The 23,873-nt window shown below is 45.3% G+C and overlaps 1 protein-coding gene across 4 annotated transcripts in view; it reads left to right on the top strand.

Annotated features, from left to right (window-relative positions):
* The window catches only part of LOC308380402 (plectin-like), a 122,548-nt gene that overhangs the window by 17,700 nt on the left and 80,975 nt on the right, over positions 1–23,873 (top strand). For 2 of the 4 annotated variants that reach the window (XM_080857730.1, XM_080857729.1), the window contains exon 1: positions 2,918–2,992. The exons of the other annotated variants lie outside the window; for them this stretch is intronic. In XM_080857730.1, coding sequence (XP_080713856.1) covers positions 2,950–2,992 — 43 coding nt within the window. In that variant the 5' untranslated portion in view covers positions 2,918–2,949. Of the gene's footprint in view, positions 1–2,917; positions 2,993–23,873 lie in introns of those variants that run through there. 4 annotated transcript variants of the gene reach the window in all.

The following is a 23,873-nucleotide window of genomic DNA, read 5'->3' as shown; positions in this document are numbered from 1 at the left end:
GACAATAATGTACAAAAATTAAAAAGGCAGTAATGTTTATTTGCTTGAAACATGGCCCCTGTGGTCTGAGTAACGGACATAATTCACAAAATGGTTGACAGCATCACGCATACAGGATTTGGAGGAACACACACAGAAGGGAGTACATTGGCCTTTTAATAATAGACCGCTAGCTGACAGCAGCCTGAGTCATCCTCCTCAGTGAGAGATGGAGTCAGGGAGTTTAGCAGGATCATATTAGGTCAGTCAGGGTTTGACATGGGAGGCCTGCCTCACCAGTTAAAATATGGGCCTAGGTAAACCTTGTCCTGGACACAAATATTCTTAAATAACGGAGTGAACCACAATCATATTTGATTAACTGTCTTGAGATTTGTTGTTGATCTCTATTATAATAATAATTGCTACATAAACATTACTACTAGATTGCCTTTACACATTAATTCATCTGTGATTGTTTAAGATGAGAATAAGCTGGGGCTATTAGGGTTCTAAGTGCTTTCCAGACTTGAGGATTCATTGCCACAGCTAAATGAATTTCCTTTGAAGTACTGTCTGGCCTTCAGCAGTGATTAAATCCTCATGTAAAACAATCCAGACCTAATGGATAAATGCTGAAGCAGATACAACAAGCTAAGCGTTAAAAAAATGTAGTATTGTGGATTTATGTTTGAAAGTAGCTTTAAAAGTGAGCACAAAAACTGGTTTAAAACAATATGTGACTATTTCTGTTACTTTATCCCAAGTGAACTTAGAAGATCCATAAAAATTGACTGTTAGTTCGCTTGCAGTTTTAACATTATGTAGATCGAATAGATGCCCTTGGCCAATAGCCAAATTAATTACAGCTACCACATGTAGGGTAATCGAGTTTCCCTGGTCAGAGATTTGACAGCAAACATCTCTATTCCTTATTTGTCTTTGCATCTCTCCCACATCCAGCCCATCACCATCATTCTCATTTTTGACAATGAGCACAATGTTCTGCAGCGGAATTGTTAGAGGTGAAAAAGTGTGTGTATGTGCTGTGTCCTCGAGTTCATGTGGATTCCTGAACTCAGCCTTGAGTTCTGAGATGGAGGTAGAGTAGGAAGAGACCAAGTCAAGCAGACTCAATCAGAGAGGCTTTTGTGTTTGCTCTGTTTTCCACTGGAAGGCCTCAGGTATGTCGGAATGCCAGGACAGAGAGAGGATTTCAAACGAGGAAGCAGACGGCAGCGGGAGGCCTTTGGTCCCACCCAGGGGTCAGCTTGCTAGCTAGATTTGGCCAGCCGGCTCTGTTCATTTTGGAGAGTGTGCAGCCAGACTCTGTCTTCCTCCCCTGATGACTTCACGTCACTCGTTTCCCCACGCCTTCGCTTATTACGCCAAGACGGAATACCGTCTGTGACCTTTGGTGACGCAGACATGGGTGGCATCCAGTTCATATACTCTTCAGAGGAAAATGATCACGTCCACACACTGGAGGGCCTTACATGGTGTTTCTCCACTCTCACCCACTACCATCAGACTTCATCAGCTATCAACTTCCTTATTACAAATCCATATGTTTTACAAAAAAAAAACCTTGATCAAGGACTTCTACTCTTTTAAGCAAGTTCCTCTCCTGATGGGCTCAGCTCTTGAAGTGCATTTTTTTTTTGTCATGTCTATGCTGATGACATTCTGATGACATTCTGGGAAAATCTTCCTCGGACTAATTGAAATGGTGAACTATCAAAGTAACCCCTACTGCTTATTTGTGTGGGACTCATGTGAACTATGCAGAGAATGTACACGTGTCATGTCTTCTGGTTGTGGAGTGAGACAGAAAGAGAGAGAGGGAACTTGTGTGTGTGTGTGTGTGTGTGTGTCTGTGTGTGTGTGTGTGTGTGTGTGTGTGTGTGTGTGTGGCTCTTCCACTCCAGAGATGTGCTCTGATTCGCACTGGGATACTGAACAAGCAAAAGGATGCCTTCAGTGATCTCTGATCTTCTGCCTCAGTAGCTCAGACACAGAGATTTATGAGCATGGAATCAGAGTTGATTTGCACAGATTTGTTTTTAATAAAAATAAATGGTATGTGACGGGCTGCTTGTATTGGATACGTTTTAATATTTAATATTTAAGTCTTCTGTTTTTTGACCACCTCAAATGACTTTCTTATTATTTGCCCTGACCTTGATCAAGTTCCCTTTCATCCCCTGAAGGCAAGGGCCTCCTTGCCCTCTTTCCCTCTTCTTCTCTTTCCTCTCTATCCCTCTTCTTCTCTTTCCTTCTCTTCTTAGTCTCTCCCTTTCTTCCTCGGCTGCCTCATTTACCTCCTGGCATGCGTACCACCCCATCAGCGAATCTGGTTACAGTGCTGTCAGGGCTTTTGCGTGGTCCTGATGAATGTTTTGGAGGAGCCGCTTGCTGATTGGCCGAGAGATGATGAATGTCGGGCCTGTGCCCCGCCGGGATTCGCCGAGGTCCCCGGCACAGTGTGAAATGCCGGGTCTCTTTGGATGGAGGAGGATGAGGGAGGAACCGCAGGGGAGGAGTTTTCTACAGTGAGATTCCTGCACAGTAAGGGAGCAATGTGTGTGTGTGTGTGTGTGTGTGTGTGTGTCTGTGTGGCTGTGTATCTGTGTGTTTGGGACTGTGAGTGTGTTGTATATGAGTGGGAGCTAAGGGATAATCAGACAGCAGTCAGCCAGCTGATGAGGAGGAACACTGCAACTTAGCAGAGACACAGAGAAGTTCGTAAAGTAGGCAAGAACCAAACAGGAGGAGGGACACAAAGACACGCAGAGAGAGAGAGAGAGAGAGAGAGAGAGAGAGAAAGAGTGTGTGTAAACTCTATCCACCTGCACGTGGCTCTCAAATAGACACAGACACAGACACAGACACAGGCAGAGAGTCTATCATCAGCAGCAGAAGACTCCTCAAGAGATATTTCATCTGAGCACAACCAGCAGCCATAAAGTCATGGACTGCAGGTCTATACAACAGGAGATCACATCTCTCAAAGGTACATCTCTCTCTCTCTCTCTCTCTCTATCATTCTCGCTCTGTCTCCTTCTTCTTACTCATGTCTGCATGCATCTCTTGTTATCTACTGTTGTTGTCAGTCACTTGGTATTGGAGGAACGAGGTTGCTTCTAGTTTGACGTGTTTTCTCGGACAGCATACCTGTGCTGGACAGGAATGTTATTGTGGGGCGGGAGTCTCTCCCCTCACACCCAGTTTTGATCTGTTGTGTGGGGTGCACAGGGACTGGAGGGGGGGGGGACTGTTTTTGTGTTTGGAGCTCGAGGCAGGGGGTGACTGGAAGGGAGGGCTGCCCGGTGGAGGCATTGTTTGCTGAGCTGCGGCGGAAGTCCTGGAAGAATGTACAGCACTCTGGCTTTACCGCTGTTTGTGTGGGTGTGTGTGTGTGTATGCATGTGTTTGTGTGTGTGTATGCCTGTGCATGTGTGTGTGTTTGTGTGTGTGTGTGTGTGTGTGTGTGTGTGTGTTTGAGAGTGTGCATTGGTACAGGTTTCAACGACTGCTGGTGTAAAGGAAAAGGTCTCAGGCTGAAGGCTACATCTTTCAGTTTGTCTCTGTTGCTGGTGTCACTGACACCAGTGCGCTTGCTTGTGGCTACTTGTCATACAATGTTACTATACTGATAGCTGTTTTCATGACACTATGCTCAGAGCTAACTCACAGGCTGTCCCTGCCATTTCCAGTAATGGACCCATAACTCTCTCTGATGGACTCTATTCTTCTAAGAGTGTCTCTGATCTAATCTCGTTTTTGTCCACACATAAAGCCTCAGCCCCATACCATGAGAACAACCCCCTGTGTCACTCTACAAAAGGGGCAACTATAGAGAGATGTACACATGACCTTACACACTGTTGCTATTATGGATTTCTGGGCTCTCTGCCCATTGCCAGTCTCAGCCACTTTCACTATTATCCCCATATCCTTTCATGCCCAGCCTGGTTTCTGGAGCTGGGGGTTTAGTGAAGTGTTAATGGAGTATCACCACCCTCGGTTTCAGCCTCTTGGCCAAGACTCCCACACTTCTGCTTGTGACTTGTGCTATTGTAAAGTTGTGCATCTAAATCAGCCCACAGGGGTTAAATTCTTGCTATATACAGTATCTCACCTCAACCAGTTTGGCACGCTCCGGTGTTTGAGTTGGTTTTCTGAGTCAAAGCTATTTCCTCTAGAAGGGGAAACCGAGAGAATGTTCAGAATGTCAGCCAACTGCTTTCACTTCAGACATGTGATGAGTGATGGAATAACAGATACTTTTACGCTGATGCTGGTGATTGTGATGATGATGATGATGATGATGATGAGGAGGAGTAGAATGGAAGAGGAGACGATGTAGGATTTGACCGATTGCGGTGATGTAATGTTTGTAACGCTGATGCAGTGAGAGTGATAGATGGCCTTATGAAATTCCAGTTCACAGAAGGGCACTGATGGATCTGACAACTCTCTTGCTTGTGTGAATGGGGTTGCTATGGCACTGTGCCCCCAACAACTGTGAACAAATGTCCAGTGTGGACGAATTAATCTTACTCTATGACAAGACACGTTAACCACTGTCTGGTCAACGTCCCTGGCATTTGTCCTTGAATTGAGTGGTCACTCATTTCAAATGGAGACTAAGAAGGAATGGACAAGCAAGTCAACGTGTCTAAGCCAGGCAGTCTGACGGCTGATGGGAGTCAAAAAACCAATGTGATCTTAAGTAGCTTTTCACACGTAATATCTAATGTGGTGAAGTCACAGGTTTTAGCAGTGAAGTGCTAACAGGCGGTAAGATATTGAGTACCGCTAGAGTGCTAAATTCATACTGTGGCAATTAGGCCAGTAACCCATAGTCACACGAGTGACACAGGAGCGTGACAAAGTGACCAGCTGCAGTTCATTTTCAATGAGAGTTAGTGATTAACAATGACAAGACACTGTTGCATCACCAACAAGTCAAGTCGAAAATAGGCTATTTTATGCAAATATTGAGCGACGCAACATGGTGACTACCAGTGGGAGTAAAGGAAGTAGTGTTTGTATATTAATGTAATTTTTTGGGCTTTTTTTCCCTAAGATATGTTAAAAGAGAAATAGACACTATACAATCTAAAAACCCCATTATTATAACAAAAAATAGTTCTGAGAAGATTTGCAACGCATCTGCCAGCCAACTAACATAAAGTGGACAGCCTGCCACCTGTCGTATTGATGTAATATGATTTAGCAATGTAATATGATTTAGCAATCCTGACTTGCCTGCTTGTTTAGTTCTGTATCCTAGTAACCATGAGATGGGAACTCCCATAATGCACAAGGGTTTGTCTCCCTCCTGTGCCTCTCGTGTGACCAGTGGGGTGGGGCTGGTCATTTTGTCGAGTCACAACACCGGGATGTGGCAGCTGTGCCTGTGGCTAGAGGGCTGCATGGCTCCAAGATTACGGATTTATCATGGGTTGTCAGGCCCTTGTGTGGCTGCCAGTCTCCTCTGGGGATCGATTCCTGGCCTGAATCCCCTCATTTAAACACTGATCTACAGGAGGGGCTTTTGATGCTGACTGATTTAGCTCCTGGTGTAGGACTTTGCGTATGACAAGTATTTGACTGATGCACTTGGCAACAGAGCTGTAGGAGGAGGTGTTCCTTGATTTACAACCCACGATATGGCAAGGTCAAGATGGTTTGAGAAACTCGGAGCCACAAGAGGATGGAAGATTCAGGAATAACAGAAAGAAAGAGAAGAAAGCAGTGACTGAAAGCAGCATTATACTTGGGATCCTTTGAGGGGACAGATCAATGAGCTCAAATAGACAAGGAGGAGAAGTGGCCTCCTTTGCAGGTCGATAGACTGAGCAGATCTCTTACTCTCAGATATAAAAGGCATTTCATGAGAGAGAGAGAGAGAGAGAGAGAGAGAGAGAGAGAGAGAGAGAAAGGCATGCATGCATTTCAATTAATAGCCTGCTGTATTACAGACACTGCAATCCTGCTAAACCAAGGCAAGAGAGAGGTTGAGCTCTTGTCTTGCGCATCTACACACACACACACACACACACACACACACACACACACATACAGTAAATACACTCGTGCTCACATACACCCACACACATACATTTTCCCTTCCATAACTTAGCTGCACACCCTATAATGATTGCCTTAAGGAAGTAGTGTGATTGCAGAGGAAATGACCGTATACCCCACAGGATTAACCTGATGGCAAAAGCTGTACAGTATGTTCATGTGTGAAAAACAAATGTACCATGTGTTTAGTGTTGCTTTAGTCTGGTATCTGTTATATGAAAGTTACTCTTTTACGTTCTTGTAAGTGAAATTGAGCTGGGATCATAATTTGAGTTACCATTTGTAATTGATGAGCTATTATTAGCTTTTGAATCTTTTTTTGATGTAAACTGCCATGTAGCACATTAGAACCCATAACCTATCAGCAACTCTTTTCCCATACTATCCATTACTGCATCCCGGGTCCCACACCCCCACTCTGATCGCGTGCCCTCACTGACACTTACTCACTGAGGGAAGGGGCAGCAATTAGCCGAGGAGGGAATTCCCTGGCTTTCCTACGCAGTTTGGGAAAGCCGTCGTCCACATTCCCAGCCTTCCTGTCAGAGTTTCCCTCACCAGCGGTGCCCTGCCCTGATTTCCTGTCTGCTATAGCCCGCTACGCACGCGGCTCAGAGGAGCGCTTGGGAAAATGGTGAATGTGTGTGTGAGTAGTCCCCCCCCTCCCCCCTGTTTGACTCAGATTTTGATCATGGGGTCATTGACATCTTGACAAACACATATTTAAGCACATACGTAACAGATGGTCAAAGACACACACACACACACACACACACACACACACACACACACACACACACACACACACACACACACACACACACACACACACACACACACACACACACACACACACACACACACACACACACACACACAAAAAACCCACCCAAACGCACACACACACACACAAACACACACACACACACACACACACACACACACACACAAACACTTACATGCATCATGCACATATCATGCCCTTCCCAATGTCGCACCCATGCAGAATGACGCAGGACATCTGTATTTGGAGTAGTTGGAAGAGCAGGGCTGCATCCCATCCTGATGCTAAATATATTTTCTATTCATCAAATCATATATTATATATCATATCATATCATATCTCCATTAGGGATAGTATCACATATCATATCTGCATTAGGTATCATATCATGTCTGCATTGGGTATCACCAGTAAAGGCAATGATATCATATATCACATCATATCTGCCTTAGGTATTGTATCATATCATATTTGCATTAGGTATCGTATCATATCATATATCATATCATATATCATATCATATCTGCATTAGGTATAGCCAGTAAAGGCAATCATATCATATATCATATCATATCTGCATTAGGTATCGCCAGTAAAAGGCAATACCCAAAAGTGGCCCAAAGGGTTCAATCTGGACCCATAGTCAACTGTCACACCTCTTGCCTGGAAAATGGGAATAGCATAAGGCTTGTTACCACTTTTCCAGTCCCAGTATCTGAGTGCCCTGACCCAGTTTTCTGTGGACGTCAAGGCTGCGCACAGTTACAGTGTGGCAGTTGTTTCCTACCCCCGGCCCATTGATGGGGGCAAGCCCTCCTTAATGCCATCTCCTCAGTCAGCCACTTACCAGACAGTGGGAAACCTAAGAGTGGAGACTCCTGATTTACGAGCTAAACGGATCCATGCGTGGCATTAGAGAGCCTGGTACTCAAAGTCATGGAAAGCCCTTCAAATAGGGGTGGGGAGTCTGCAGCAACCCCAGACATGCTTGCTGGTGGGGTTTGGAGGTGTCAGGAATCCCACTGAGCTTCCTAATCTCTCTCTCTGTCTCTCTCTCTCTCTGTCTTTCTCTCTATCTTTATCTCTCTCTGTCTTTCTCTCTGTCTCTCTCTCTTTCTCTCTCTCTGTCTTTCTCTCTGTCTCTTTCTCTCTCTCTGTCTTTCTCTCTGTCTCTCTCTCTTTCTCTCTCTCTGTCTTTCTCTCTCTCTGTCTTTCTCTCTGTCTCTCTGTTTCTCTCTCTGGCCCCCCTTCATGAGCGGTTATTCTTTCATCTGTCCTCGTAATGCACTGCATCCATCCCATGGGACATATGACTGGCATATAGTGGCAATTACTTCCCCAGTGGGGACATAGTCCATCACGGGACTCAGTGACAATTACAAGCCCACTGGTGGAATTCCAGACATTAGTATGAAAATCACAGAGCACAACAGAGAGTGACTCACACACGTTTAAGCCTGCAGCATCATGTCATTGTCATAATGTGGCCTATGGTTGCAATATGTGTGTGTGTGTGTGTGTGTGTGTGTGTGTGTGTGTATAAATGGCCATTTGCACGCTTCATTGTGTGTGAGTGCATATTGCACAAACATCCATAATTGTGTACTCCAGAGTGTTTTCAAGGAAGAGCATCACTCAATGTGTGTGTGTGTGTGTGTGCCTCCACATTTGACACTGGGCTGCTGTTTTTCCAGCCGGCCCTAACAGACACACACACAGACATACACACACACACACACACAGACATCAAAACACACACTCTGACTGATTAGTTGAGCACAAAGGTGTGAGCATGGCGTGCCAGACCCGACAGGGCAGCATCTGGGTCAGGTGACCCGGGGGCCGCCGCTGATCTCATCGTGGTCCCATCCCCATATCCTCCCTGACCGCATCCACCAGCCAGCCGCCCTCCTGGGCATTCTTCTAGTAAAGATGACACTGACCTGGCCCCTTCATCCGGAGCATTGTGCTGGGAAAGCACAGGCAGGGAGAAGTGCCCCTGTCCTCACCTCTGCATGGTTATCTAAGTTAAGTGTGAATTTTCCATTACACTGCCCGAGAGTATGAATAAGAGAAGACATATATGTTTCATGAGTGCAGGGGAAATTCTCTGCACAGTGTGTGCATTAGGACTTTAAATAAGACGTGTCCATGCAACCTATTGGAAACATTGGACACAGGGTTATGTAAGAGGCTGTGAAAATATATTTTCGTGTGTGTGTGTGTGTGTGTGTGTGTGTGTGTGTGTGTGTGTGTGTGTGTGTGTGTGTGTGTGTGTGTGTGTGTGTGTGTGTGTGTGTGTGTGTTTGTGTGTGTGTGTGTGTCTGTGTGTGTCTCTGTGTGTGTCTGTCTGAGTGTATGTGCATGGACTGTACATATGTGCTTGTTGACTGGGCTCCTGGGACCGAGGGGAAAGATGGAAAACAAAGCCAGGAAGGAAGACAGAAGAGGGAATTTGTGAAGATTGCGGAAATTCTGTTTACTTGTGTGGAATCTGTTCATTGCTGATGAAAGGCCACTGGTCTGTTTACCGCATCAGAGACGGCTCTGCTGATATGATCCCATGTTTAATTCCAGGAGTCATCTAGTCATAACACCGACGTTTGTGTTATACGACAGGCTGTCTCAGCTTTACTGTAACCCCAACCCCCCCCCATAAACACACTAGGCTTCTGTAGTAGCCTGATGTTAATAACACTACATTGGGTTGAAAGCTGGAAAATTTAAATGCTGAAATTAGACCTTTAGGGAGCTGCACTATAAATTCTGTGATATAATCTTCATTAAAACTGGCACACCTGAAACCTCTGCTTGAAATTGCTCTTGGCAGTTTAGAAGAGTCACTTAAATATGTCAAACTAATTTTATGCATGATGTTTCAGGTGTCGTGTTTCTCTAAGCTTTTGCTTAAAATATTCCAGTCTTGTGGCTTCTCTGGAGAATTTTCTTTGCCCCCAAACCAAGCCAAGCCAAACGAAACAAGAAGACAGCGTAGGTGGCCAAGCATGTTCCATTCCGCACAACTAACTCCCATCATCCCTGGCCTTAAAGTATTAGCTTAGGCCAGGCCTTTATCAGGTGGATCTTAAGAGTCTGAACAATGAGTGGCAGCTGTGTGTGTGTGTGTGTGTGTGTGTGTGTGTGTGTGTGTGTGTGTGTGTGTGTGTGTGTGTGTTTATCCTGTTGGAACAGATGAGCTAGGAGTGTCCTATTTTTTTTCTCTTTCCACTGGCCCACTCCCATCTTCTGGGAGTCCCATCAGTGCTCTCTCTCGGGGGCAAAGGTCACAGGCTTGGGGCTCTGGGAGTAGACGTAGTTTAGTGGGCTGTTCCTGATGTCACTGCAGATAACCCACGTTTTCTCCTTTATTATTCAGCTTAAGACTGCTGTCTTTTGTCTCCATTTGACTGCTGTCCAGGGAGATGTTCAGGCCTATTTTAGTTATGTAATATCCTGCTTGCACTAATTTAAAGAGAAGAAGTGATCAAAGAGACAGAGTGACTGAAGTTGAACATCATTCTTTTTAGCAGCAATTATAAGTACACTTCTCCCATATCACCCACATTGAGTTTCCTATTCCTAATTTGTTACGGTTAATTACATACAATTCAGCGAGCATGTTCATTTATGCACAGAGATGTGCCCCTCTTGCCATGGGCCTTTGCAGCACTGATGTCTTGTTCTTGTTCTGAGTTCACATACAGCTCCCATATTGAGAGTCAAAGCTGCACTGATGTCTTGTTCTTGTTCTGAGTTCAAACACAGCTCCCATATTGAGATTCAAAGCTGCCAGCCTTTTGGCCCCTTACTCTACTGTCATTTGAGCACTCCCACTCAGCCGTGCCCCAAGTGACATAATAACTCTATCTCTCATCAGAGACTAGTCCATGGAAGAGCACTCTCAGTCTCACTTTGCTGCTGGCCAGTTCAGGGGCTAGGTGGTCCTTCCCTGGGGGAGGTGGAGAGGAGGGGGGTGGGGGGCAGCTGCTGGAGCTGCTGATTGTTTTCGGATACTGAGACTCAGCAGTTTGCAGCCAAAAGCAAGATTTGCAGGGGGATTTGGGCAGGGTCGATTAGTCCAAAAAACCTGCCCATGTTTATTACAGGATTTCCCCTGGAAGTGAGGGTCCCTTTCTCAAGGCTTAAAAGAGAATTAAGGGAAACTTTATCATTGTATTGTTCTGTTCAATTTTAACCAAAGACACATATTTTATTACTGACTGACCAGTGTAAATAGTGTTGCCCACATTGATTGCCCTTATCTAAGTTTAGATATCCAAACAAAGATCAATTCTTTTCTGGGACATTTCTTTGTGTTTGAGGACTTTTGGTATAAAACTCCTCCTCCTGCCAATCAGCTGCTACTTTATAACCATGTGTGGCGGCAGGGGTTAATCATTGACTAAATTCAAGCTCTACCTGTCTTATACTACACCTGCTTCACATTGGACATACAGTAACCTTGTTCTCCATTCCACAGGTGTTTCAAATCTACTCAATGATTTATTAGACTCACATTTATTAGCATCTCACATACGCACAATGTACCATGAAAGAACATTTCACCTCGCGTGATTCTCTTTCCGTGCACTATGCGTTTGTGTGTGTGTGTACTTTTGTGTGTGTGTGTGTGTGTGTGTCTGTTTGTTTGCATTTGTTTGTGTGTGCTGTTTCTGGCACAGATTCGTTCAGTGAGGTTTGGCAGTGTGCCGAGTTTGTGTCGGTGCCTCTGGCAGTTCATTTGAACCCTGCAGGGTAGCGCCGAGCACCGCACAGCACCGTGGGAACCCCTGGGCTACCCAGAATGCTCAGTGGGCTTTATCTGTGCGACATGTACCCCTCGCTGTGCCTTTGTTTACTGTGTCACTGTGCTAATGGATGTTTACAAACAGCTTAAAGACTTCCAGGAGAAATGTTTGGAGTCGGTGTACAGCTTCAAAAACGATTACTTACTTACTTAGTTACACACACACACACACACACACACACACACACACACACACACACACACACAGTCAAATGCATGCTCTCACATGTATGTAAGCTCACACGCTCACCTACGCTCCCACCCACCATTTACCTCCCCCTAACACACACACACACACACACACACACACACACACACACACACACACACACACACACACACACACACACACACACTCACACACTCTCACACACACTCACACACACGCACACACTCACACACACACAAAGGGTAGTGGGAAGGGCACCACTAGCCTGAGAAGGAGGGGGAATATGCTCATTCTGAAGATCTGCAAAGCGTGACGTGTTAAAAAGAGAAAAGAGACAGAGCAACAGAGCCAGGGAGAGATAGAGATTGAAAGGGAGGGTGCAGAGAGGGGGAATGAGACCGGGAAAGAGGAAGAGACACAGAGGGCACAAGTAACAGCTCCCGACCGAAAGTTTGCCTGTAAGCGAGTGTAAAGAAATACCTTTGCAAGACTACACCCTGCAGCAGGACAGGCTCCAAAGGTCTGTTCCACTGCTTGAACATGATGGCCTCGTACTGCTCTGACCAAGGTAAGCGGGCTCGTTGTACAAACATAATGCTGCTGCCACAGAAAAGGAGACAAAAGAAAAGTGAGAAAATAGAGGGACTGAATGTGTGAACACATAAAAAGCTGAGAGAGAGATAGAGAGAGAGAGAAGGAGAGCAGGTGCTCAGCATGAAGAGGCGTTCCACAGGGCCTGGTCTTGAGAGGTCGCTAGCTAGCTAACGCTGCTGACTAACACGCAACAGGTGGCTGTCCTGCCGCAGGGTTCAGAGTGGGCTCAGTCTATCTGCTGGCCAGCAGGACACACAAAGCCCACTGGAATTTAATAACTCAGCCTTATCGTAAGTGTTTGTTCACTGCAGACACATTCTTCTTCTGCGCTGTGAAAAACAGACTGCACTCTGAGAACTCAGAGGGACCTCATGCTTGTCCAGAGCATCTGTCCTTGCTGGTCAAAGCACACACTTCTGATTCCACATACCGACATGTGATGAGGAACCCCTCTCACGCCATTCTTTGTCTACTGTAATCCTGCTTTGCATCGACTCCCTGTGGGTGAAGAGTATGGTGAGAGGTGCAGTGTGACTCCTGTCTCTGCATGCAGTGGAGACAAGACAGCTTGTTAGAATGCTCTGATAATTACCGTTTGAAGTGTGAAGCAGGTAGCGGTGTTTGTTTTTTGGTCTTTCCTTTGCGGAATTTTCTTTGTAGGGTAATCGAGAGTGTATTGATGTCGAGGTGAACACATGTGAAGGTTTACTCAGCATGCTTATGTGTTGAATGATTGAATGCTACATTGGTATAGCATCGGCACCAAGAGGTTATACTGTTGTGTGCGCTTGGGCTGACGTGTGAATGAGACATACATAAGTTTACATACATACATACATACATACATATATTCATACAAACATATGTTCATACATTCATATGTTCATATGTTTTTTCCACCTTGAAGACGTAAAGATGCAAAGGTCAGAAGTAACAGTGCTGCTTCCAGAGGAGTCCATGGCATTCCTAGAAGGACTAAGACATCTCATAATGGAGTTTCTGCCCTCCAGCCCCTTCTCACCTTTACATCTGAGTCTTCAACCAGACAGCTGCTTCTCTGTGCACAGTGCTGCTATATGTGTCCGACAGCCAAACCATTATGTTAAACATTTGATTAGCGGGTCCTTAAGTCAGTGGCGTCGTTCTTACCCACCAGGGTAAGTTTTACATTTTTGTGTTTAATTCTATCCACAAAACTGACCCTTATAAAGCCATTGCATGAAGCGAGCCTTTATAAAGAAGTGCCATTTGACTCTTTATCCTGTTATAGTGGTCATCTCATTAATTCAAATAGATGTCATTAGGCGTAATTACTGTAATTACGTCTTTCAGTGGCCAACAGTGAGTTCCCTTCACCTCGGAGGGTCTACAGTGCCCGCCTCATTGGACAGTGTTTTAGCACTGGGGCCTTTGGCGTTGGCTCTGGTTGAGAGTCCTTTACTGTAATGTGTCATTGAGTGGGCAGAAAAAGGCTACAGGTCCTGAGAGTTCTCCTTCAGAGGCTAAGCACAACTCAAAGACTCCCTATGCTCTGTCTGTCTGGCGGGTTGTGGTTTACCACGCTGTCTCTGTGGTGAGGCACCAAACAGAGGCTCTACAGACCGGCAGATTGTCAGTGACAGCACTGGCTAGACTTCACAGGGAGCCAGAACTCTCTCTTTTTCTGTGTGTGTGTGTTTGTGTGTGTGTGTTTGTTTGTGTGTGTGTGTGTGTGTGTGTGTGTGTGTATGTGTGTGTGTGTATGTGTGTGTGTGTGTGTGTGTGTGTGTGTGTGTGTGTGTGTGTGTGTGTGTGTGTGTGTGTGTGTGTGTGTGTGTGTGTGTGTGTGTGCAAGACTGTGTGCATGAGTGCATGAGGGAGAGGGAAACTTCTGAGTGTGTATTTCATATTAGTGTGTGTGTGTGTGTGTGTGTGTGTGTATGTGGAGAGAGAGAGAGAGAAAACGAGAGAGAGAGAGAGGGTCTGTTGTGTTTGACCAGTGGTGGATGGCGATGCCGTTTTCACCAGTGTCACCCTTCTGGTGCCCAGACGCCTCTCTTCTCCCGTGAGCGCCCAGTGAGGAGAGTCTCACACCACGGGGACAAGGGTGGTTCTGTTTGTGTTCCTGTCTGCGCTGGAAAGATCCATCGGACAGGGAGAGAATGACATGCGCCCCTCTGTGATGGAAAGCATCCATCTGCCTTTTCATCAGCGTGCGTGCCAACACTGGAACATACCATTTGTCTGTGTGTGTGCGTGTGTATGTGTGTGTGTCTGTGTCTTTGTCTGTGTCTGTGTCTGTGTCTTTGTCTGTGTCTTTGTCTGTGTCTGTGTCTGTGTCTGTGTCTGTATCTGTGTCTGTGTGTCTGTGTCTGTGTCTGTGTCTGTGTCTGTGTTTGTGTCTGGGTCTGGGTCTGGGTCTGGGTCTGGGTCTGTGTCTGTGTCTCTCCATGTGTGTGTGAGTGTGTGTATGTCCCTGTCCCAGTGTGTTCTGAATAACTTTGACATGAATCAGAATCCCTCAGACCATGGGCATCTCTGTGCCTTTTTTTGGTCTTTTGTTATTGTGAGGAAATCTTCCCTCCCTGGAATGTTCCAGCAGGTTTCTCCCCTGAAGTGTCTGCCCATGTGTTCTGTCTTCCCAGACACTGGCCTTTGTTCCGCCCTCAGTCCTACTGTTTCATTCTGGCTACTCACTGGCCCGTTCCAGCTACACACACTTCTACTCTGAGTGCTCTAATGACTCTTGCATTTCTGTCCCGACCTGTCATTTCTCTGTTTCATCAACTCTATTCAACTTCGATTTCAAAAGGGTTATTGGAATGACGCATTTCAGTATTCACATTGCCAAAGTGTTTACAAAGCATGTAACAGCAAAGGTAGTTAAAGTTGAGGGCTGTGATAATGATCATTTTAAAAATCTCAGCTCAACAGGCAATCAAATGACATCTCTCCCTTCCGTGCTTCTGAAGCAACGCATGGATTGGCCTCAATTGGTCCAAGCCACTATGTTTGTTTGCAATTCCCAGAGTCGGGGCTGTACTGTATATGAACACCTGAGTGCACACACTGAACAGACAGCTAGAGGACTGTCCGGGGCAATTTGCTGAATTGGACCAAAAGTGTATTGAATTAGAATCACAGACTACGCTTATAAGGACCAATAGAAATTCCAACAGCAAGTATTTACAATCACTCACTATTCCAATTGAACTCCTATCCAGTCCAAACCAGCTTTCATCATAGGACACAGTAGACCAGTAGATGTCACAGGCAGTGCAGGGTCAGCCAGCTTCCTTTCCACTGTATGGGGTCATTGGTCAGGCCACACTTATGGGGATACGGCCAGTTACGCCATCCTCTCACCTTCTCCGTGCCCAGTGACCGGTGGGTGTGAAACACCAGCAAAGCTATCAGGGGCCCTCTAGTATGAGTCTAATGTTGCCCTGGAGCCCTTAGGCCTGCATGTCTGCCATAACTCCCACCTCCCCAGTGGACGCAGCAACTCCTTATGCACTGCTGACAGGTGCCAGGTTTCTTCCATGGTGGCCTGTGGCCCTGGTGGATGTCCCGGCCTTGAGGGGTTGGGTTTCCTGTGAATTGGCCCCATGTGGTTCCAGTAGCCCTGCGAGGTGGCCCATGCTTAAGTATGCAACTGTGTGTGGTTTCTGACATTGAGGGGGAATGCTGTTAATGTGCAGATGAGGAGTAATGTTTAGGGGTGATGGTGGTGTTGACAAGACACATGTGGTGCTGGGATGGGGGCATATTTCCTTTTTTGGGGGGGGGGGGGGGGGAGGTGGACGGGGGAGTGTTTGGATGTAGTATTTATGAACCACTGCCGGAGTTAGACAACGACCTTTTTTCTCTCTCTCTCTCTCTCTCTCTTTACTCTCTCCTGCTCGCTCTCTCTTTCTCTCTCTCTCTGCAAAGTTCATGTGATGCCCAGAGAAACCTGGCTTCCAGGAATGCAGCACGTAATGGTGCGATTTATAGCACTCTGACTTTCAGCGGTCTGCTTCTCTCCTTTGAGTTTGTCATCTGTATGTTTGTGTATGCGTGTCTCCTTTGACTTTGGCATGAACTCCATTCTGTGTATGCCATAGTGTACTGGACTCTGTGCACTTTAAATCATCCTATTTTTGGCTAGTTGTAGTGAAAGATACTCTTTGGCGCATGTACGAAATCCTTGACAAATCACGTGTGGCAGGTGGAATAATGGGAAACATTTATGTGCCGCTGGCAATGTCACTACCTCTGTGATCACTGACCAGTGGTCAGTCCTGCATGATGTCCCATTATTATCTTCAATGTCACTAGCTCTGTGATCACTGACCAGTGGTCAGTCCTGCATGATGTCCTAAATATCTTCTTCTATTCAAAAACAGGAAACATGCTTAGCACTTTCATTTGTTTATTGTTTTGCATGCAATGAGTGACCTTTTCTTCTTGCTGTTTGGCTGAATATTCAGTAGGTGGTGCTGTTGTAAAGGTTACAGCACAGGTTTCAGCACAGGTTTCAGGAAAGGTTTCAGGAATTCTACTGATCTATCACTGGGGACCAGAGCTGCTCTCTGAGTGCCAGTAAATGCCTCTCACGCGAAGCCCAGATGGGGTAGATTTTCTTGGTTCCATCAATCTCCTGAAGGCCTCCTCCTCCTCCCCACAGCAACTATCTCATGCATTGTTCAAAAGTTTTCAAGTTTAACAGTGTGCCGTGAATCCCAAGATTTTAAGCATCAATTATAAGCAGGCTTTTGTTGTAGAGCCTCTTGAGTCTCTAAAGCTAAGAGCATTTTTGGGTTGCTTTTTGGAGTCATCATGTCGGTAACACAAACCATATCCAACTATTTTCTTCTCTTTGTTTCTTTTCGCCTCCAGTCATCTGGCTCAGTTGAGGAACACATGCAATGTTATCTTTATGAGGCATCTGGTGTTATTTTGATGTCTTTTTGACTCTAGTTTTTCTTTCTCTTTCTTTCGCAGGTGAGTCGTTTGGTATTTTCCACCCGTTCTTTTGAGAGGAAGCTTCAGAATCTGTAAGATCTACTTGTTATTTATCAGATAAGTCATACTACTGCAGTACAATGGCACATACGGTATTCACCTTACTTGAGAACATAGTGTTGTTTACTTCTAAGATGATGGTAAGTTCATGGAAGAGACACCAGATATCCCTTGCACAGAAACTGTATAATGTCTTGAAGTGCACACACCCTCAGACATTTCATGACATCTTTTGATGTTGCTGCCAACTTCTTCACAACGAGTAATTTGATCCAAACCTCAACTGAATGCAAAGCCATCCCACCTGGAGAGAAAATAAATCATTCAGTGGAAGTCTTTTTAAAAGTGACCTACAGTAATGTGAACAAAAGTGGCGTCAGGTAGTTTTAATAATCATGCTCTTGCCCAATATTCATTGTGAAAGGGCAATGGAACTCTCTATATGTATTTTCAAGTTCCTGTTTGAGTGGGTCTCTGGTGTTACACCAAACACCCAACTGCATTCACCTACCCACACATTCCCAGGGCACACACCCATTACCCTCCCTCCCACACACATACATACAGTACAGACCTACAGTAACGTGAACAAAAGTGGCGTCAGGTAGTTTTAATAATCATGCTCTTGCCCAATATTCATTGTGAAAGGGCAATGGAACTCTCTATATGTATTTTCAAGTTCCTGTTTGAGTGGGTCTCTGGTGTTACACCAAACACCCAACTGCATTCACCTACCCACACATTCCCAGGGCACACACCCATTACCCTCCCTCCCACACACATACATACAGTACACACACCTATAGACACAGACTGCACACATAATAGACGTGTTAAAGTATATGCATATAAATCACTCTGACAGCATCTTCAAGGGCAAGTTTTGAAAACATGTCTGGAATTTTGGACCGTAAAGACACAGTTACACCTGCGTAAGAGAGGTAGCCCAAACCCGTCTTCACGCAAAACAACAGACCTGACCCATGGCCTCTTCACTTTGATGGCCAGTTGACCCCTCACCCAGGGTTAGCACTCTCTTTATGGTCGCATCTATGGTCAAACAGTCTGTCAATACCAGTAGTTGACACACAGACACTTAACTTTAGTTCTTCTCAGTATCTTACCGGTAGGTGGTTCAATATGTTATTTCTTGGTCTGGGAGGAATGTGTTGCTCAGTTCAGCTGCACTCTTTCATCAAGGTTATCAGGCCAAGTGTTTGCTGAATGGGCGGCAGGGGGAAATGGTTGATAGCTGTAACCCTGTACTGGTCTCACCCGGACCTGTGCGGCAGATCAAATCCATTGTGCTCCCAATACGGTGGCCTCTTAGATGTAAGTTATTCGACCGTTAACATAATAAGTAGTACTGGCAAAGAGTGATGTGAGGTGGAACAGAGGAAGCAAGGCGTGACCCTGGGAGGGTAACATGCAATGGTTTGGTAGCGATAAGGTGGTATAGTGTAAAAGAGAAGGCAGTTCTGCAGGGCATTCCTTTCAGTTGTGTCAAGCTTGAGAAGCTCATTTAAGAAGATAGTCATAGAAGTAAACTGAAAGCAAGAAGGAGAAACTTCTAAAGAGAAAGTCTTGAGAAAGATGATCTGCAGTCTGAGTCTGAGTGAGGGGCCGTAAGGCAAAAGATACAATCTCTCATTTATCATTGACAGTCAGAACGATCCAAACCAGGTTCTCTAATATCATGGCCAGAAGGAGCTATTATACTTGCAGATCCCCATCATTATCCTAAAGGGCTTGGAGCTGCCTCACTGTCCCTGAATTGGTGTTCATTTCTACTCCGTGCAGTTGCCCATTCTCCCTCGCCCCATATATTCACTCTGTTGCCAAACACACATTTAAGGGTTTCATTGATGTGCCCGGACAAGAGGATAAGTGTTAATACATTTCACCTGTTGCACTAAAATAGACCCTCCTTCGTTCATTATGTACCCATTTAAGTCAGTGCCTTTGATTTAACAAGCTCCTGTTCCAGCCATCGGATTTCTTTACTCCCTCCCTAACCCAGCAGTGCACCTCCTGAGAACTGCACTAAATCATGCTGTGTAAGTTGTGAAGGCGTGATCCCAGTAGAAGAAACTGGAGATGGTGTTAGTAATGGCTACGTCACCTTTCTCCTTTGATGCATCTGCCTCTGCCATTGTGTGTCATGTAACAATCTGCCTGTGCCCACTGGCCGGATCCTCTTTCTGGGCACGCAGGTCATGGGCATTGTCAGTGGTGTGTTGTTTTAAAGCGCCCCGGCTATTAAAGGTGTCAGCACTTCACTTTTGCTCGATGCAGGGGTGGGGGGATAGGTGGTGGTGGGGGGGATGGGTGTGGTGGGGATGGGGGTGGAGCTAGAACTAGATATGGCCGTTTCTCACACATCCCCTATTAAGGTATCAGAATGGCATGAGGTCCTCCTCCTTCATGTGGATATTTTCCATGGTGTCTCATTTATTTACGTGTCGTCACAAAACCTCTGTGTGTGTATATGCCTGCGTAACATGTGCAGCAGTGGGTGCCTGTGTGTGCACTCTCCACCTATGAGTTTGCAGCTTGGTTGAGAGGTAGAAAAGCAGAGCTCATAGATGTATGGGACCCCAGAGGCACCACACCTAGCTTCCTGCAATAGTTGCTCATCCCAATAACTGTGGGTGTGGTGGTTTGTTTTCCCCCCTGGCTCCACCATCGCACAGGCCAAGGAACTACATTATGAGCAATAACAGGCCTTCGACTCAGAGATAAAGTCCTGATTGGGGGGGGGGGGGTTAGGATTCTTGTGAAGAGGAGTGTTATAATGACACTATTGAGACATTGCATTCTTTGGATTCCTGGTGCTGTGGCTCGTCTGTCATATCTTGCCTGTCTGTCTCTGATTGCAAAATGTTCCCAGACCATTGTGCTGCAGTGTTCTCAGTTTAGTCACTACAAATGAGTCACAGTCTAATTCATTTATATGTTTCGCAAGTGTCTTGCATGAAAAAGGTAATTTTACATTGGACAGATTCATTCTTTCAGAAAAGAAAACATGAAAAAAGAACAATTTTGTTCATGCAGTGAGCCTGAGCTCTTATACTTTTTGTAAAACTGTTGAGCATCCCATCCCTTTACTAAGACATACCCCAAGGGCTGTTCCTATACATAGGGCCCCTGAGGAGAACAAATCCTTTAAGCCTTATTTGTTGGCCTCCTTGTGTAATTTTTACAGACAGAGACAGTTAAAGTGTCAAAGACACATAAATAAATGATTTATTGCCAACAAAGTTCATTAGTGCAGCTTTCATCTAAGAAGATTTATGGGCAGACAGGTGAAGTATTGTGGTTGCTGACAAAGCTGTGGGACAACTTCCTTGTCACACTCAAGTGAAAACCTCCATTGTGAATACATGCAGATGTAGTAGATTGGGTGTGGTCTGTCTGCCATCACCTTCTCTTGCAGGTATGCATGGATTGCACAAGCTGTGTTCAGTGAAACCTGTAAAAAGGCCTTTCATGTTGAGGTCTTGTCTTATAAGGCAATGTACTATGCAGTCGCCTAACAAGCAATAATTATGGACAGTTATTATTATCCACTAGAAAGGTGCGCTTATGCAACTTTGCACCACATTCTATGTAACTATGGAATTCAGGAACATACAGCTTACATATTGTATTGTTAAATCTATACAGGCCTTTTTTGGAAACCTTCAGTCAATTTGTCAACATTTAGCTTATAGTGGACATTACTAATGAGGACCCAAACACTGCCGTCACATTGACTGGAGCCCTCTTGTGGCTTCTCTAGCTAAGTTCTAATTGTTTGATTGTAGTGGTGACCACACACACACACACACACACACACACACACACACAGACACACACACACACACACACACACACACACACACACACACACACACACACACACACACACAGACACACACACACACACACACACACACATTAAATGAGTCACAATGAAGATGGATGTCCAGGAAAAGCCCTCACGGTTGTGGAAAAAGAGGCCCTTTTCTGTACCGGGACGAAACGAGCTGCAGAGCACCAGGGCTTTATTTCAAACTGCAATGCTTTCAGTCTGCCTCTGTCTCCCCTTATTCTCCTCCTCCTTCTCCAGGAAAGAATGCAACTGATTCATTCTCTCCAGATGTAGGGGGGTTTATGAGCAGAACGGGCTCTATAAATCATCCAATGCTCTGTTTATATGTTTTCTGCTGCATTATGCTCACATATGTACGTGAGAGAGAGAGCCAGAGCGAGTTAGAGAGAGAGAGAAAGAGAGAGGGGGAGAGAGAGAGGAAAGAAGAAAGGTGTGATGGCAAGGTTGTTGATCCTGGTTCTGGATCCCTGTCTAAAAATAGTCCTGCTTCTCACGTTGTGATGATGATTTGCCACGGCCGGTGCCAGAGAGGAAGAGGGCAGGGTGTCTCGTGTCAATTTGTGCTTTTGACCAACTTGTTTCCCTTGACAACAGCACCGTTCCTAAGAGCCTGGTGTCTGGGGGCAAGCATATTTAACCGACCAAACTGTGTGTGTGTGTGTGTGTGTGTGTGTGTGTGTGTGTGTGTGTGTGTGTGTGTGTGTGTGTGTGTGTGTGTGTGTATGTGTATGAGTCACGTTTCCATGGGAACAACCTTGTGGGCTGGCTTGACCACACCCATGTGTGGTTTGGTCGTTTGCTGACTCACTGTGCAAACATTTAAAGGGCTTCAGTGCGCCCTGTTGTGCCCTGCAGCCTGAGCTATTTCTTTCATCAGACTCTCACAGTGCCTCTTGAATTTATTTGTTTATTTTGTAGTTGTTTATTTTCAGTTCCACAACACTTACTAAGCCTCCACCGGCCTGCCCTCTGTTTCACTTGTGTCGACTTGAATAAGCTGCCCAGGCCAGTTGAGCTCAATACAGGATGGCTCCCTAGGTGGTGCCCATGGACTGATCCTGCCCATGAGCTCTGGGAGTCAGGTTGGCACTCACCTCCCTGGCACTCCCCTGTCAGCCATTTTCTAGCCACTCCACCATCTTAAATGATGCCATGGTAATACTCCCCCAAATAAACGGTTACTCTCACAGTAAATCAGCGGCACATACTTAAATGAAACACGTGATGCTCCAATTGGGTGTTGTGTAATGCGATGGCTATAATTTGAGACGGCGGAGATTTGGGGGATTTTTGCACCATTTATACGTGACTACAAGAAAATGAAGTGTTATTCCAAAGGATATGGCGGACAGTTAGTGCTTATTTGGTTTGGGCAAGTATTCTATATCCCTCAGCACAAGGCTTTGACTTCTGTCCATTAAGGCAGATAGATTTCACAGTCTGAATAAACTATTCTCACAGGTAACTAATAATTAGCTAATTTATTCATTGTGATTGCATAAACATTTCCTCAGTGCTCTAAAGATAAGTAAAGCTGAATTGTAGTTGATTTGTAGTTGCTTCCTCAAGTGGATCTTTCCCTCCAATGCTTGTGGTTCTGAAACTATGTGTTTACTTGACATTATAAACTCAGAGGTGATGTGCTTCATTTCCTTGATACTGCTGGGGTTAGCACTTTCAGTTGGATACTCTTGGTGTGCATTTCATTAAGCCGAGGCCAACACCTGTTGTCACTGATGGGAGCACATGACTTTTTTGTAAACAATTCCTGGAACAGCATTGCTAGAAAGAGAATTGAGTGTTGGTGCATGTTGGGGACATTACACTTTGAGACATAGAGATTAGTTTTTGTATTCTCTGACAGTCACAGTCTGCCCCATCTTTATGGCCTTTCTGAATTCAGAAAAAAACACATTAGTAATTTACATTAAGAGTTTCTCGCTCCATGTTTAGACAAGAGAATAGACTATCCTCTTGGGTGGGGGCATCAGATTGTCCTGATACAGACAAGGCATGACACGGCAGAGATGTCGTTTTCTTGTTGTTTTTCATTCCCTGGGAACTGCTTGGGCTGCACTTCTGTTGGGCATGTCACTCGTCACATGTGGGTATTTTACTGAGCTGTGCAAGTACCTGTCTCTGCAGGTATGGGATGTGCAATCCTGACTAATAGTGCAGGCTGCAGGCTTCTTAGGTTTGTTCTTTTTTTTGTGTTAATTTGTTTTTGATAAAGCATTTTTTGTCAGGATTGCACTTCACATACCTCCAGAGCTAGACATCAAATTGAGCGTGCTTTAAGACATTTGCACATGTCTTTGGGCTTCACTGTGGCTTGGCACAATTATCATTCACTTTGCATATAGTATGATGATTAAGCAAGCTAGTAAGCTTAACGTCAATCATGTGATTCTCAAGTGTTGGAGCATATTTCCTTAGCGAGGTCAACTCGAGGTGTTGGTCAGTTAGGGTTCATCACTTCAATCAAATTAAAGTGTTGTTATGTTCACTTCAGAAGAAGAGCCTGACACTGACAGGCACTGCTAATGTTTTTGCCAACTATCTGACACAAAAAAGAGAGGCC

Source organism: Sprattus sprattus (assembly GCF_963457725.1).
Source record: "Sprattus sprattus genome assembly, chromosome: 19".
In the NCBI taxonomy this organism is placed as follows: Eukaryota; Metazoa; Chordata; class Actinopteri; order Clupeiformes; family Clupeidae; genus Sprattus; species Sprattus sprattus.
Note: the sequence above shows the minus strand (reverse complement) of the source record. Positions and strands in the feature narration are given on the sequence as shown.